This window comes from Delphinus delphis, chromosome 8 (assembly GCF_949987515.2).
Source record: "Delphinus delphis chromosome 8, mDelDel1.2, whole genome shotgun sequence".
NCBI lineage: Eukaryota > Metazoa > Chordata > Mammalia > Artiodactyla > Delphinidae > Delphinus > Delphinus delphis.
The window spans coordinates 85,962,255-85,977,183 of NC_082690.1; the positions used below are offsets into that span (position 1 = coordinate 85,962,255).

At 40.0% G+C, this 14,929-nt stretch overlaps 1 protein-coding gene across 4 annotated transcripts in view; it reads right to left on the reverse strand.

Annotated features, from left to right (window-relative positions):
* Window positions 1-12,635, reverse strand: part of FBXO3 (F-box protein 3) — a 32,361-nt gene extending 19,726 nt beyond the window's left edge. For all 4 annotated transcript variants that reach the window (XM_060018673.1, XM_060018676.1, XM_060018675.1 and 1 more), the window contains exons 1-3: window positions 12,518-12,635; window positions 8,039-8,128; window positions 5,940-6,103 (exon numbers count right to left, since the gene is read on the reverse strand). In XM_060018673.1, coding sequence (XP_059874656.1) covers window positions 5,940-6,103; window positions 8,039-8,128; window positions 12,518-12,621 — 358 coding nt within the window. In that variant the 5' untranslated portion in view covers window positions 12,622-12,635. The remainder of the gene's footprint in view (window positions 1-5,939; window positions 6,104-8,038; window positions 8,129-12,517) is intronic.
* Window positions 12,636-14,929: the final 2,294 nt, after the last annotated feature.

Consider the following 14,929-nt stretch of genomic DNA (forward strand, 5'->3'; position numbering starts at 1 on the left):
CATCTGTAAAACCCTTTTGTCATCTAATATGACCTAATCACAAGACAGAAATCAATTATATCCATTGTACAACTCACACTCAAGGGGAAGCTATCATTATACCAGGCATGTACCACAGTGGGTGAGAATCTTGGGACCTATCTCAGAACTCTGCCTACCACAGTGAGAAATTTTAACATACCTCTCTCAGTAACTAACAGAACAAGGAGACCAAAAACCTCATTAAGAGTACAGAAGATTTGAACAAGATCAACAGTTTTTGCCTAATCATATATATAGTACTAAATGGCAAGAATGGCAGAATATACATTCTTTTCAAGTATACATGGAACATTTGCCAAGATAAATTATATGCCGGACCACATAACAAATCACAATAAATTTCAAATGACTGAACTCATATAGAGTATATCCTCTGATCATAGTGGAATTAAAATATAAATTACATTAAAAAGATTACTAAAAAAGCCCCCAATGTTTAGAAATCAAGCAATACATTTCTATATAATCCATGGGTCAAAGAAGAAATCACAAAATATTCTGAACTGCATGTTAATGAAAATACAGCATATTAAAACTTGTGGGATGAAGTTAAAGCTATGTTTAAAGGGAAATTTATACCCCTAAATGCATTTGAAGAAAACAAGGAAGGCTGAAAAATCTATGATCTAAGTAATCATCTCAAGTCAGGAGAAAAGTGACAGTAAACTTAAAGAGAAGTAATCAGAGAAATTAATGAAATAAGAAATAAGATATTAACATAGAGAGGATTGACAAAGGCAAAAGTCAGTTCTCTGAAAAGACTAATAAAACTGATTAGCCCTTACCTAGCAAAACTGATCCAGAACAACAGAGAGAAAGCACAAATAATATAAGAAATGGAAAGGTGAAATCACTAGAGATCTAACAAGCATTACAAAGAGGATAATTATGAAAAATTTTATGGCAATAAATTACAAAATGTAGATGAAGTAGACAATTTCCTAGAAAAACACAACTTATCAAAACTGACATAAGACTAAGTAGAAAATCTGAGTAGTCCTAAATCTGATAAAGAAATTGAATCCTTAATTTAAAACCTTCCCACAATGAAAACTCCAGGACTGAATGCCTTCACTGGTATATTCTACTAATCATTTAAACAAGAAATAAGACCAAGCTTACATAAACTCTTCCAGGGAACAGAAAAAGAGGCAACACTTCCCGACTTGTTTACAAGGCCAGCATCATCTTGATACCAAAACCTGACAAGAACATTGCAAGAAAGGAAAATTACAGGCCAAACTCCCTCATGAGCATAGATGTAAAAACCCCAAATACTAGCAAATCAAATCCAACAATACATAAAAAAGATAATACATTCCAAGCAAAGTAGGTTTATTCCAAGAATGCAAAATTGGTTTAACATTCAGAAAAATCAATCAATGTAATTCAGAGCATTAACAAAATGAACTAGAAAAATCATATGATAATGACAAGGCTGGAAAGGCATTTGATAAAACTCAATTATCTGTTTAAAGCACAAAAACAAAAAACCCTTTTCCCAAACTAGGATCAGAAGGGACTTTCTTCAACATGCTAAAGAGTGTCTACTAAAAATCTACAGCAAACATCAGCTTTAAAGGAGAAATGTTGAAAGCTTTCCCTCTGCAGTCAGAAAGATAAGGATACTCACTATTATCATTTCTATCCAACACTGCACTGAAGGCTCTAGCCAGTTCAATAAAGCAAGAAAAATAAAGAAATGACATATAGGGATTGGAAAGCTAGAAATAAAACTATCATTCTACATCTTTAAAGAAATGCAAATTAAAATCACCACTACACACCCACTAGAAGGGCTAAAATAAAAAGAATGACAACATTATTAAAGTGCTAGTAGGAATGTTAAGTGGTAAAACCACTTTGGAAAATTAACAGTATCTTCTGAAGTTTAATACAAGCACACTATACAACCCAGAAAACGCAACCCTAGATATTTACCTGATAGAAATATGCTCATATGTACATCAAAAATGATTTACAGCATTATTTGTAATAGTCAAAGACTAGAAACAACCCAAATATCCAACAACAGTAGAATGAATGTATAAATTGTGGTCTAATCATATAACGGAGTATTTATACTGTAACAAAAATGAACAAAATACTGTTACACACAACACTGCTGAATCTCACAAATGAAACAGAAATAATTCACGCAAAAAACATACTTAATCATGCCAATTATATAAAGTTCAAAAAGAGAGAAAACTACTCAGTGGCATTAGCAAACAGGATAGTGGTTACCCCTGAGAAAGACAGAGGGTTCTAGGTACACATAATTATTCTACTTCTTGACCTGACGGGTGTTACAATGGGCATGTTCACCTTGTGACAATTCACTGAGTTGTACACTTATGATCTGTGTACATTTCTATAGGTTGGTTAACATCACTAGTGATAGGCTGTGGATATCACATACCCCCAGCTATGTGATGACACACCTCACCTCGCTGGTAACCTGAAAACACATTACTCCAGTCTAATCGTGAGTAATACTTTAGACAAAGTCAGTTTGAGGGACATTCTGCAAAATACCTGACCAGTACTCCTTCAAACTGTCAACGGTGTGAAAGACAAAGAAAGACTGGGAAGTGTCCACAGACCAGAGGACACTAAGGAGACATGACAACTAAATGCAATGTAGTATTCTGGATTGGATGCAGGAATTGAAAAAGGATTCCACTGATGGAAAATCTGGTGAATTCTGAATAAAGTCTAGAATTTAGTTAGTAGTAAGGTGCCAGTGAAGACTTTAGTTTGACAAATGTCCCATGGGTTGGTATGTTAGGGGAAACTGAAACTGTGTGAGGGGTGTACAGAAATTCTCTGTACTATCTTTGCAACTGTCTTGTAATCTAAAATTAGTACAAAATGAAAAGTTTATTTTTTAAAAAGTTCAATACAAAAGAAAACAAGCTGAATAGCTGCCTGAACCAGAAGGTGAGTAAGAAGAAAAACACTAATATTTATATAGTTAGTGCTACACGTTGGACATTTAACATGTAACATTAAGAAACCAAGAATTTCTTGAAAAGAGAGAGCAAGGCAGAAAAAAAGTAAAATAACAACAAGCAAACATGGCAAAAGACAAATATAAGGAAATACATTTAGAGGGGCATCCTACTATAATAGAGTTTGGGAGCCAGGCAGACCAGGGTCAAATCTCAGCTCTACCAATTACAGCTGGCTTTCTGTATCCAGATGTGGAACTCAAGGATACAAAGGGTCAACTATGGGACTTGAGCATCTGCATATTTCAATATCCTCAGCAGGTCCTGAAACCAATGCCCGGTGGATACCAAGGGATGACTAGACTGACTGTGATCTCTGGCAAATTATTTCATCTCTTTAATCCAGTTTCCTCATCTGCAAGACAGAAGATAATACCACCTACCCAGGAGAATTACAGTGAGGATTAAATAAGCTTCATGTGCTTAATAAAGTGCTTTCCTGGCATACAATAAGTGTTTATGTACTTCCCTTGCCCCCAGACTATTTGTATGAGGAAGCAGTGAAAAGATTACTAGGAGCCAACAAACCTAGATTAGAGTTCTATCTCTGTTACTCACTAGCTACAGGACCCTGAATAAGTCACCTAAACTCTCTGAGCCTGTTCCTTCACCTGTAAAATGAAAGGGCTGGTATAAATCAGGGATCCACAAACTACAGCCTGCAGGCCAAATCCTGGCCTGCGGCCTATTTCCATAAATAAAGTTTTCCTGGAACACTGCCACACCCATTTGTTGTTATATTGTCTATGGCTGCTTTCCCACAATAGCAGAGTTAAATAGTTGTGACAGAGGCCATCTGTCCCTCAAAGCCTAAAATATTTACTATCTGGTCATTTAAAGAAAAAGTTTGCTAATCCCTGGTCTAAATGATCTCTAAAAGTCCCTTCTGACTTTAAAATTTTAAGCCAATACTTAAGGTTAATATGAAATTTAAAGATATGAGATATATACCATGAGATAGATTGGTAGAATGTACATCAATATACTATAATTTCAAGATACTTAATAAAAATTTTCCCAAACCCAGTGCCTATTTGCTTTCCAAGTTTCCTTCCTATCTGTGATCTCTATACCCTTGAAACTGAGTCAGGGACTATGGCCCCTGAGATGAGCAGCTAGTTTCCTGATTCAGCCCTAAAACTCATAGGTCTACATTAATAGAATCCCCAGCTTTCTAGATATCAGAGCCTTTGTTCTATTCCAATTTATGGCAAAGACCCCAGAGAACTGGCACCTGGGAGTAAAACAGGGGCTGACAAGGAATTCTCTGACAACCTCACCTTCAACCATTAAGTACAAAACAGTGAGCAGGGAGCCTGGGAATACCAATTGAGTGTCCCCTCAAAAAATTAAAAAATAAAAAATATAAAGAAAAAGGAAAAAGGAAGAAGCTGCTATGTATCCTTAGTTTCTTCCTTTCCTGGTAGCTCTGTGTCTCAAAGGAGAACCATGTCTATATTCCCATATTCCAAATATTCTAATATTAGACTAGCTCTCTAAGACTCCTAATACATTCTAAACAAAATAGGATAGGTCTTCTCTCCCTTCAACAGCTGGTAAGACCACATCTCTGGAGTCAGCCCTATATTCAAATCCTGGCTCTGCTCTCCTTTGTGATAGCAAACAACTTACTTAGCCTTTTATGCCTCAGGTAGCTCACCTATAAAATAAGACTAGTAATGACCTACCTCATAGGATTTTGGCAACTTAAACGGAATAATATACAGTACTTGGCTTAGTACCTAGCTTTGTGTTTAATAAATAACAGCTATTGCAAACCCTTACATATTTTACTTATCATTACCAAATACCTATTTTCTGAATTATTTTCCTCTTGAAATTATTAAACCCCATACACCAAGTGGATAATATTTTTCTTTTCTTCCAAGGAAAAAACCTATTAAAAATATTAATCAAGGGTACTTTCTTTCAAAGCTGTACTCTCTCTGCCAAATCATTCTTTCTTCTACCTCCTAGCAATTCAGTTTTAAGTACCTGGTCATTCAATCATGATTTGTATGAAATTCATATTTGCATGGAAACGTACAGCAGAAATATGAAATGTAAAAGGAATGCCATGTCAAAAGAGTCCTTAGTTCAAAAGGTACACATTTGAGAAGAACTGATCCCAATTTCAGCTTAGCAAAACCAAAACACATATAAAATTCCTTTTAGTGGAGAAACTTGAAAAAAACTTGGAGGCTAAAGCAGGTAAGTAGCAATATATCTGCAATCCATTTATGTATTTCTTGGGCATAAATTTAAAAATCAAAGTAATGAGAAATAGCTTGTTAATAATTTCTTGCCAAAATTGGACAATAATAGTATAGTAGAGACAGCATAGATTCTGGGGTCAAATAGACTTCAGTTCAAATCTTAGTTTTCATTATTCTGTAAATGTCAAAATAGGGATGAAAGTTTTCCCTACTCTATTAGGCTGCTCCTACATGCTTAAAGACCCAGTCTGTAATATTTGGTCTTTCAAATATTAGATTGTCAAATAAACATTTACTTGTACTAAAAAGAGGGAAGAGGGTTGATACAGCAGGCAATTTTTCAAATAAAAAAAGAAGTCTTTTAAAAGAAATTACAAGTTATCCTTAAGCAACAATAACATTACTAGTTTCTTTATGTAAAACAAATGTAAGGATAAAAAGAAGCTTTCACTGCTAATAATCATGTGGATGCTGAGGTAGGCAAAAATAGGGCAAGCACTAGAACCAGTGTCCTTTTAGCAAATTAGGCTTTCTATGTGCTTGACCAAATGCGAATGGTGAATTACAGATAATGTTGGATTAGCACAGATGATAGAAACCCAAAGTTATTTAACCTATTTATACTATGAAACTAAAATGGGGAAGGGAGACCCTGCATTCCCAATACCTTTCAGAGATAAAACCATACGAGGACATCTGGGTTCCAAATATTTCTTGAGATCATCCCAGGCCTTTTTAATAGCAGCATAATGGTCAATATATCTTCCTACATCAGAGTAAGTATCAATGAAGAGGGATTTCCAACACTGGTTCTTCTGTGTTTTCTCTTCCCTAAATAGATTTAAAAAATAAAATTAAAAATCTTTTGAAATGAAATTAGCATATATTTTAGACACTTATACCAACATACTTTATTGGGAATTTGTGGTTATTTTTGTCTTCATTTTCATTTATTGTAGCTACAAGTGAAGACTAGATAACAAAAAGTGACACATACATCAAAAAATTTAACAAGTTACTGCTGGCATGGTGGGATTATGAGTCACTTATTTTCTTACTTTCTACTTATTTTTTTTCTAAATTTCTAATCCTTGATAAGATATAATGTGAATAGTATATGGGATACGAATTTCAACTTACTCCTAAAAACATGCCAGTTACACAATTTTTAAACATATATTTAATTTTTCTATTTTAGAGAATATTTAGAATCTAATGATACAATAATATTAATCTAACTTATCTACATTGGATTAGCTAGAGAATCATATAGCATATCAAAGGAATCACACGATTCAACATTCCTATTTGGTACAATTCCACAAACATTTACTGTCTACTTAGCTACTGAGGATATTAAAAGTAAGGCACATTTTTTGCCTTCAAAAATGTATAATCTAATCAGGGAGAAAGAAGGAAGTATAAATTTAAGAGTCAGAAGTGGTACAAGATAAGGCAGCCAGAAAGGGCCTTAAGGTAACATACTAATGAGGTTGACCTTATCCTGTAGGGAATGGAGAGCCACTGAAGAGTTTTAACAGGAGAGTTAAAAGAGCAGAATTGTGGTTGTGGTTTGGGAAGGGTGTACACTAGAGCCACAGAGATGGACTGGAAGGGTTTTGCAGCAGTCTTGGTAAGAGATGATGAACTGAGCTAAAACTGTGGTGGCTAGATGAAATGAGAAGAAAGATTCAAGAAATATACAGGGGCTAAAATCAGAAAAGCTTGGTAATTGAATGAATGTAGAGACAGAAGGAGAAAAGAGATCTAGAATGATTCCTGTTTCTGGCTTGGAGGGCGGGATGGATGGTACTGCTATGAAGATATGAATGCAGGAGGATCAGGTTTAGGGATGGGGAAAAGAACAATTCAGGGTGTTGTATACATGTGCCTGCGTTTTTCGGGGTGGGGGCAGTGGTGGAAGGGAAGTGTCTTTTTATTAATCTAAGTAATATACATATATATTATTAAAACCAAAAAGTACTGAAGAACTTAAGATGAAAAACTAGGCAGTCTCCTGTTCTAAGTCCAACCTCTCAAAGAAATCTTTAGTTATTTCTGGAAGTTATCTCTATAATTCTAAATGTTTATGCCTCTAGTTCTTGGTTTACCAATTTATATCTATCTACTGATACCCCAAAGTAAAAGACCAGGATACAGCAATACTTAAAATTCCCTCTTCCTCATTCTTCCTCCTCCCAATGTTTGGAGGCTCTGTTACTAATTTTTCATTCTATTAAGTAGCTTGCAGCTTTAAATAGTATATTTAAACCTCTATTTCTTGCTTCACCAACTTCAGTCACTACCTGACTCCCCTCAACCTAAGAAAAAGATACTAGCAATCCTACCCTCTTTCATCTTTCCCAACTCCCACCTTCTGTCATCTACCCTTGTATTCTATCAAATTTATTAAAATTTACTGAATTCAGTGAACCCTGTGGGTCATCCAACAGAAAGATCCAGCAGACAGTTGTGCAAAGAAATCTGGAGCTCAGTGGGAATGTTAGGAGTGGACACTCAGGTTTGGGAGTTAGAAGCATACAAGTAGTCTCTACAAAGTGCAACAGTGCATGCAGGAGACTTCACAGACAGAGAAGAGTAGTGAGCCAAGGGTAGCAGCTTGGAGAACACCTGCATTTACTGGCAGGCACAAGAAAGGCCACCAAAGGGGTTAAAGAGACAAGGGTTAGAGAGGAGAATCAGGATAGACTAGCATTAATGGAAGCCAAGGGCCAAATTTCAAGAATACATTTCCCAAATACTCACTCAGATATCAGCCAGTATTTTTTGCAATGTCTTCTCCACAGCGGATCGTGACTTGATAGCTGGCTAAGTCTTCGACTGACATAGCAACAACTGGCAGTAACCAGATTCACAGTTAGTATAAAAGAAAACAAGAAAACAATTTAAAAGTAAAGATGAAAATATTCAATGTTAGGTTTTATTCCTTTTGCTTTTCTGCCACTATCTACCTTTATAACTGCAAAACAATCTTTTCTAAAACCTGTTTAACATGTTAGCTAGTATAATTACCTTGTGAGTAGTGAAATCTTAACTATTTGAGTTCACAAACCACAAAATGTCTACAATTGTAATTTTCATACGAAAGTCTATAAAACATATAAACTATTGGAGTTAATTTCAAATCAAAGAGCTTTCCTATATTTATTATTGGGGCAGTAATCATTTCTACATATAGAAACGTTATTCAGGTGTAAACAAAGTGCTTTTTCTTTTTAAGATCTGTGAGACATTTGATATTAAATACACAGGGCTTTTGTTTGTTCTAATTTTTTCTTAACAGAAAGAAATATTACAGCCATATTACTTTTTAACTATAGCAACTATTGGAAAGCCCACCTATAAAAGGTGTCAGATTCTCAACAATTCTGTTTCAATATCCATAGCTATTCAAGTTACTATCAGCTGCTCAAAAATTTGGAACGTTAGAAACAAATAATTTTCTTTTTATACAGAGATTTCTAATACAATAGTGCTTGAATCCTGTAAATCCTACCCTACATAATTAATTTTCAAAAAGAATGAACTTAAGATTTAAAAAAATGCATTTCTATCCTTTCAGAAGAGAAATCACAAGTTATAGAAAGTAGGTATAAAAGATTTCACTTGGGCAATAGCTAATCAATTAAGGGAATCTTAAATCACATGGGATTTGTCAAGGCCATAAGTGGGGCATGTTAAAAAACAACTGATGGTAAACAGATTAGCCTTTGTTCATTTTTCAGATTTTATACAAACATAATTCTCATCCTTTTCTGCCAAGCTCAGGAGATGCCCAAACTAACATTTGCAAACATAGGAATCCTTCCAGTTTTGTGAATTCAGAGTCCATCACTGTCCCAAGAGTTAACATAAAAGAATCTCTGGAATATGCACCAAAGGTGATTTCTGATGCAAGGCAAGGATGAAAACTACTATCCTAGAGCTTCTGACTCAGTTGGCATGGGGTGAGATCTGTACCTCAGGCATGTGTATGTTTAAAAAGTGCCACATGTAATTCTGATACACAGTGAGATTCAAACTATGCAGTTTATATTACATAATGATCCCAATGGACTAATTCAATCCAACCCAATCCAGTTCAGCAAATATGTACCATAACCTTCAGAGCTTAGCAATCGGCAGGACACCTGACAAATTTGGGCTATAAACTACAGGAAAGAAGTTGCAGTACACTGGAAACTTTTCTGTGGATAAAATTCTATGGCATTTGTGTCAACATTCCTGGGCTAAGGGATGCCCAGAGAGCTGGTTAAACATTATTTTTTTAAAACATATTTATTTATTAGCTGCGTTGTGTCTTTGTTGCTGTGTGCGGGCTTTCTCTAGTTGTAGGGAGCGGGGGCTACCCTTCGTTGTGGTGCGCGGGCTTCTCATTGCGGTGGCTTCTCTTGTTGCGGAGCATGGGCTCTAGGCGCGTGGGCTTCAGTACTTGTGGCTCGTGGGCTCTAGAGCGCAGGCTCAGTAGTTGTGGCGCACAGGCTTAGTTGCTCCGTGGCATGTGCGATCTTCCGGGACCAGGGATCAAACCTGTGTCCCCTGCATTGGCAGGCGGATTCTTAACCACTGCGCCACCAGTAAAGCCCCTAAACATTATTTCTTGATGTGTCTGTGAGATGTTGCCAGAAAAGATTAGCATTTGAATTGGTGGACTAAGTTAGCCAGATGGCCCTCCCCAATGTGGGTTGGCACCTTCCAATCATCGAGGGCCTGAATAGAACAAAAAGGCAGAGGAAGGTTGAGTCTGCTCTCTGCCTGACCGCTAAGTTGAGACACTGATCTTCTCTTGTCCTTGGCACTCCTGGTTCTCAGGCCTTCAGACCCAGACTGGGATCTACTTCATCAGCTCTCCAGCTCTCAGCCCTTTAAACTATACCACCAGCTTTCTTGGGTCTCCAGCTTGCATTTGGCAGACTGTAGGACTTCTCAGCCTCTATAATTCATGAGCAAATACCTTATAAAAAACCACACACACACACACACACACACACACACACACACTCTCTCTCTCTCTCTCTCTCTCTCTCTCTCTCTCTCTCTATTGGTTCTGCTTCTCTCGAGAACCCTAATACAGTATTCAACTCAGTTCACTTCCACAAACATTTATGGAGGGATCACTTCTGTTTAAAATGTTGATTACTACCAAAATCATTTAAAATAAAATCCGATCTCCTCACCTTGTTTTACAAGGTCCTGCATGATCTCACTAGTCTCTTCCCAAGCCTCTCTGCCTGTGAATCATTCCCTAATTCCTGCAACACCAGTCTTCTAGCTCCTCCAACAGGCTATGCTATTGTCCAATCAGCTTCTGAAAACACCGTTCCTTCTGCCAGGACTGCTCTATGTTATCCGTCATATACAGCAGCTCCTTCCAATTTGAATCAATTCCTTAACAGACCAACTCGTTCACTTCCTTCATAGCACACAGCAGCTCTTGTAATTACGCACTTATTTGTTTTCCATCTTGCCCGCTAGACTGTAAGCTTACGAGAGGGGCCTTGTCTGTCTTGTTCACTATTGTTTCCCCGACATTTAATAGGCTGGCACACAGCAGGCGCCCAAAAAAAGCAAATCTGTTGAATAAATGGTGACTCTGCAAAGATAAACAAGACAGTCGTTACATTTAAGAAATGCATAATCTATCTGGTATGGTAAATACCTCTCCTTCTGCAGAGGAAGGAGAAAGGTAGAGACTGGACTCGGGAGAGGGGGTCCTTAAAGGAATTCCATCTTGCCAGGTTCAGAAGAAGGGGGCATGGCATTCCAGGCAGGGTCAGGAGTTTAAGCCACAGAACAAAGAAACACAAGTGTGCTGGCAGAGGTCTATTTGGCCAGAGTAGACTATGCCAAATAATAAGGGCCTTAAATGCGCCCAGAAGTTTAGGTTATAATCTGTAAATAACAAGGGGCATTATAGGTTTTTAAGGAGGATGACAGCCAGATCTGTCTTAGAAAAATCACTCTGGGAGCAATGTGGCCCACAGATCAAAAAGCGTGTGTGTATGTGTTAGATTTCTAAAAGGCTATAGCAACAGAATATTTCAGATGAAAATAGTTTGGAACTGTAACAGCCTTTTCGAAAGAAAAAGATAAACTTTATTACAAGCCTGAGTAGAGAAAAATTTGTTTTCTAGAAAAATAAAAGTGTTACAGGTACTAATATAGATAGCAGCCAGAAACTGGAATTATCCCTCTGTCACCACTTAGCTAAACCAACCAACAGCTACCAGTAACTTCAAGAAGGCTGTATTTCTAAAAGGATTCCTGACAACACAGGGTACAATCAGCAAATGACTAAAATCCAATGGTTAATCCAAAAAACAAAACAAAACAAAACGAATCTCGCCTACCTATCCTTAAGAGGGCGAGTCTGCCTCCTTTGCAAATATATGTGGTGGCACAAGAAAGACCCATGCCACCAGCTGTCAAGGGTGTAAACAGCGCCATTTCTTCCACCATCCCAGACGGTCCCAAGCGCTGAAGTAACTGGGCATTTAACCACCCCTACCAGCAACCGGTGTTTATTTTTGGAACAGATGCCGGTAACTTGGGAAACCCAAAGCATACAGGAGGGAAAATGGTCACCTGTACCGCACCACCGGAAGTCAGTACCAAAACACAAAATCCAACATGCAACCGTGAGAAGGAACGCTGAAAGCGAAACAATTATCTAGCACAGAAGTCCGAAAGTGAGCCCTGCCAGATATTACGTCGCTGCGTAAGTCGCACCCAGGGGTCAGGGGGTCGCCTGGCTCCTCTCCGGCGTCCCACCTGCCCACTTTGGCGCCTGACTCTACAGGCTCCTGGCCCAGGCAGAGAAAAGCGCTCGGCCCGGACGGGGACTTTTCCAAAGCGGCCAGGGCTGCCCTTAGCGGGCAAAGACCACGGGGGCCGGGAGGTGCGGGGCGCTGGGGTCCGCGCGGCGGCAGCGGGGAGCACTTGGCCCCGCTTCCAACTGGGCCTCGCCACAGCCTGGGAGAAAGAGCTGTTGTCGCTCCTCAGGCCTGGGCCCGGGACGGGAGGAAGACCTCAAGGCGGGGCCCTTTCCGCCCCGGTCTCGCCCCTGCCCCCGGGTGGCTCTGCAGGATCAGGGCGGCCCTGGCGTCACCTCCTGGCTGTCACGGGAGTCCAGGTCCTGTCGGCGAGCCGGGCCTCCGTCCCTCTTGCCTTACGCCTCCTCCCCCACCCGTGACCCCACCCCTGCCGTGCGCATCGTCCCATTACTTGATTAGGTCCCGGTAGTCCAAGAAGGATAAGATAAGGAGCAGGGGATCGGTGGGCAGCGATTCTAGGGTCAGGGGCGCCGACTCGGTCTCCACGGCCGCCATCTTGCCTGGCCCAGTGCAGGCCTGGCCCCGCCCCGGCCCCGCCCCCTCCGCCACCGCCCTCGCAGTTCCCTAGCCGATTGCACAGGTTTGTTGTGTAACCGACAGGATAGCCCCGCCCACGGGGAGGCCGATGGGCGGCTCCCTGGAAGGCTCCGCCCACCGTCCTGCGGGTCAAGGGCCAGCGCGGTGGCGTCCGTCTGCGTCTCGGTTACCTCTTCAGCCAAGCTGCGCGAGCCCTGCCAGGTGCCCACATGCTCACCCTTAGATCTCCCGGTCTCTCTCCTCCCATTCCGGTCCCTAAACTTGCCCAGCCCGGACCCCTATGAGCCTTTATTACTAAATCTGCTTGGGTCACTCCAGCCTCTCATGCGAAATTTTACATCCGGTATCCTCGAAGCGTGCCCCCAAATCTCACAGTAAGTTCTCTCTCTGCCCTTGGCCCCCAAATCCATCGCTTCTCTTCGTTTTCCGACCTAGAAATTCCTCGTTTCTCCCTTCAGCTTCCCTCGCCCGGCGTGTCCCTTGCACAGAGCAGGAACCTTGTCCGCTCTGTAGTGGGCAGAGTTGGGAATCAACTAGAGGCTCTTCTTCCAAACTAGGGAAATGGTCGTCGAGGGCATAATTTTAACGCTCTCCCAAGTAAACGGTGCATGGGGTCTGAATCTAAGGGTCAGCCTCTCTCAATTAGGTTGTCCCGGTTATTTTTCAGCCCATTAGGGCAATGCAAAGCGTATATTAAATGGATTTTTTTTTTTGCTAAGATTTAATCTCGGAGGGTTAAGTACTTCCGGTGTGAAGGGATGGGTTGAGACCCGGCTGGGCTTGATTGAGGCACATGATGGCCACTCTTCAGCTTAGACAAGATGGTATTAAAATGGGGGTGGGAGACGTGTCATGGATTGTGAGCTAAGGAATACATCACTTATCGGATTTCTTCTTTTCCGTTTCTTTCCAAAGGCAATATGGTGTAAGCAGCTGTGGGGAGTCTGGTCAGACACGAACTTCACACATCTGTTATTTACTAGAAGTGAGATGGTGGACTAGTTAACTATACCTAAGTTCTATGAGCTTGTTTACTCTAAAAACCAACCATTCCCTAAAGTGGTCTATGGATGCTGATAAAGATTTTTGCAAAGTGCCTGGCTAGATATTCAATAAATGTTAATTTCCCAAGCCTAAGTATACATCCATCACTAAGTTTTCCAAACTCTTCCACATCCTGGAGAAAGTTTTCTCCTAACTATTTGGAAAAGTGGGAATGATTCTACCCCTCCCATCTCACCCACCCCCAACAATAAAACACTCCATTTCTTCTATTCACCATGCCATTAATGCTTTATAATTATGGTTTTGTCTAATTTTATAACCCCTCTTCTCCCCCCCCCACTGTATTAATTACATTTTTTATTTTCTGTGTCTTATGATGTTTTGACATCCTAAAAATCCTGCTGGCTGGGGAGAGACTGCCCCCCTCCCCCCAGGGCTAGCTCGTTCCTAAAGATAGCAAACAACTTACATGGACGCACCTCTCATATGCAAGCCAACCACCCCCTTTATCTAACTGTCACACACCGAGCCACTATTTCCCCTGCCTAAATTGTCTCAGGGCTAGGTACCAGGCAATGAGAGAACACCTCTATAGCCCAAAGCCCACCATTTATTGTTCAAATTAGCCAATCCCAAGCTGTTTACTTGCCCTGCCCAGTGCAAACTCCAATAAAGCTCTGGCCTAAATTTGCCTCTTGCTCCTGCTTCTGCCTCCTGACCCAAACCTGATGCTTCCACTGGGCACCTTCACAGTGTCGTGTGCCCCTTTCTCTAGGGAAATGTAATAAAAATCTTCTTTCAATGGCACTGATCTTGCCATGTCGTCATTCAATCACCTTCATAAACTAAAATCCCACAGGTAAAATGAGAGCCACCCAGCAAAAACCAAAAACTAAACAAAACAAAACCCTCTGCTTACATCTCTGTATTTCCAAACTATTTATGCACATATTTAGAGCATTAATTGAACCAGATTCAGGTCAGTTGTTCCCTGTTTGTCTCTCTCACCAGGCTGTAAACTCTCAGTCTTTTTCATCCTTGTAACCCCAAGGCCTTTCTACAACAAGTAGAAAGTTTAAGTTCAGGTTGAATGGATGAAGACAGAGCTGTCATTTCTGTTTACAAGGGAACCTTGCCTGTTGATATAGGTAAATGCTTATAAAGGCATTTGATTCTAATTCATTTTGTCTATTTCTCCCTCAGATGGGCTACTTTACTTGTTTTAAATCGAAAAACTGGTAGGAGTTTCAAGTGGACTGCA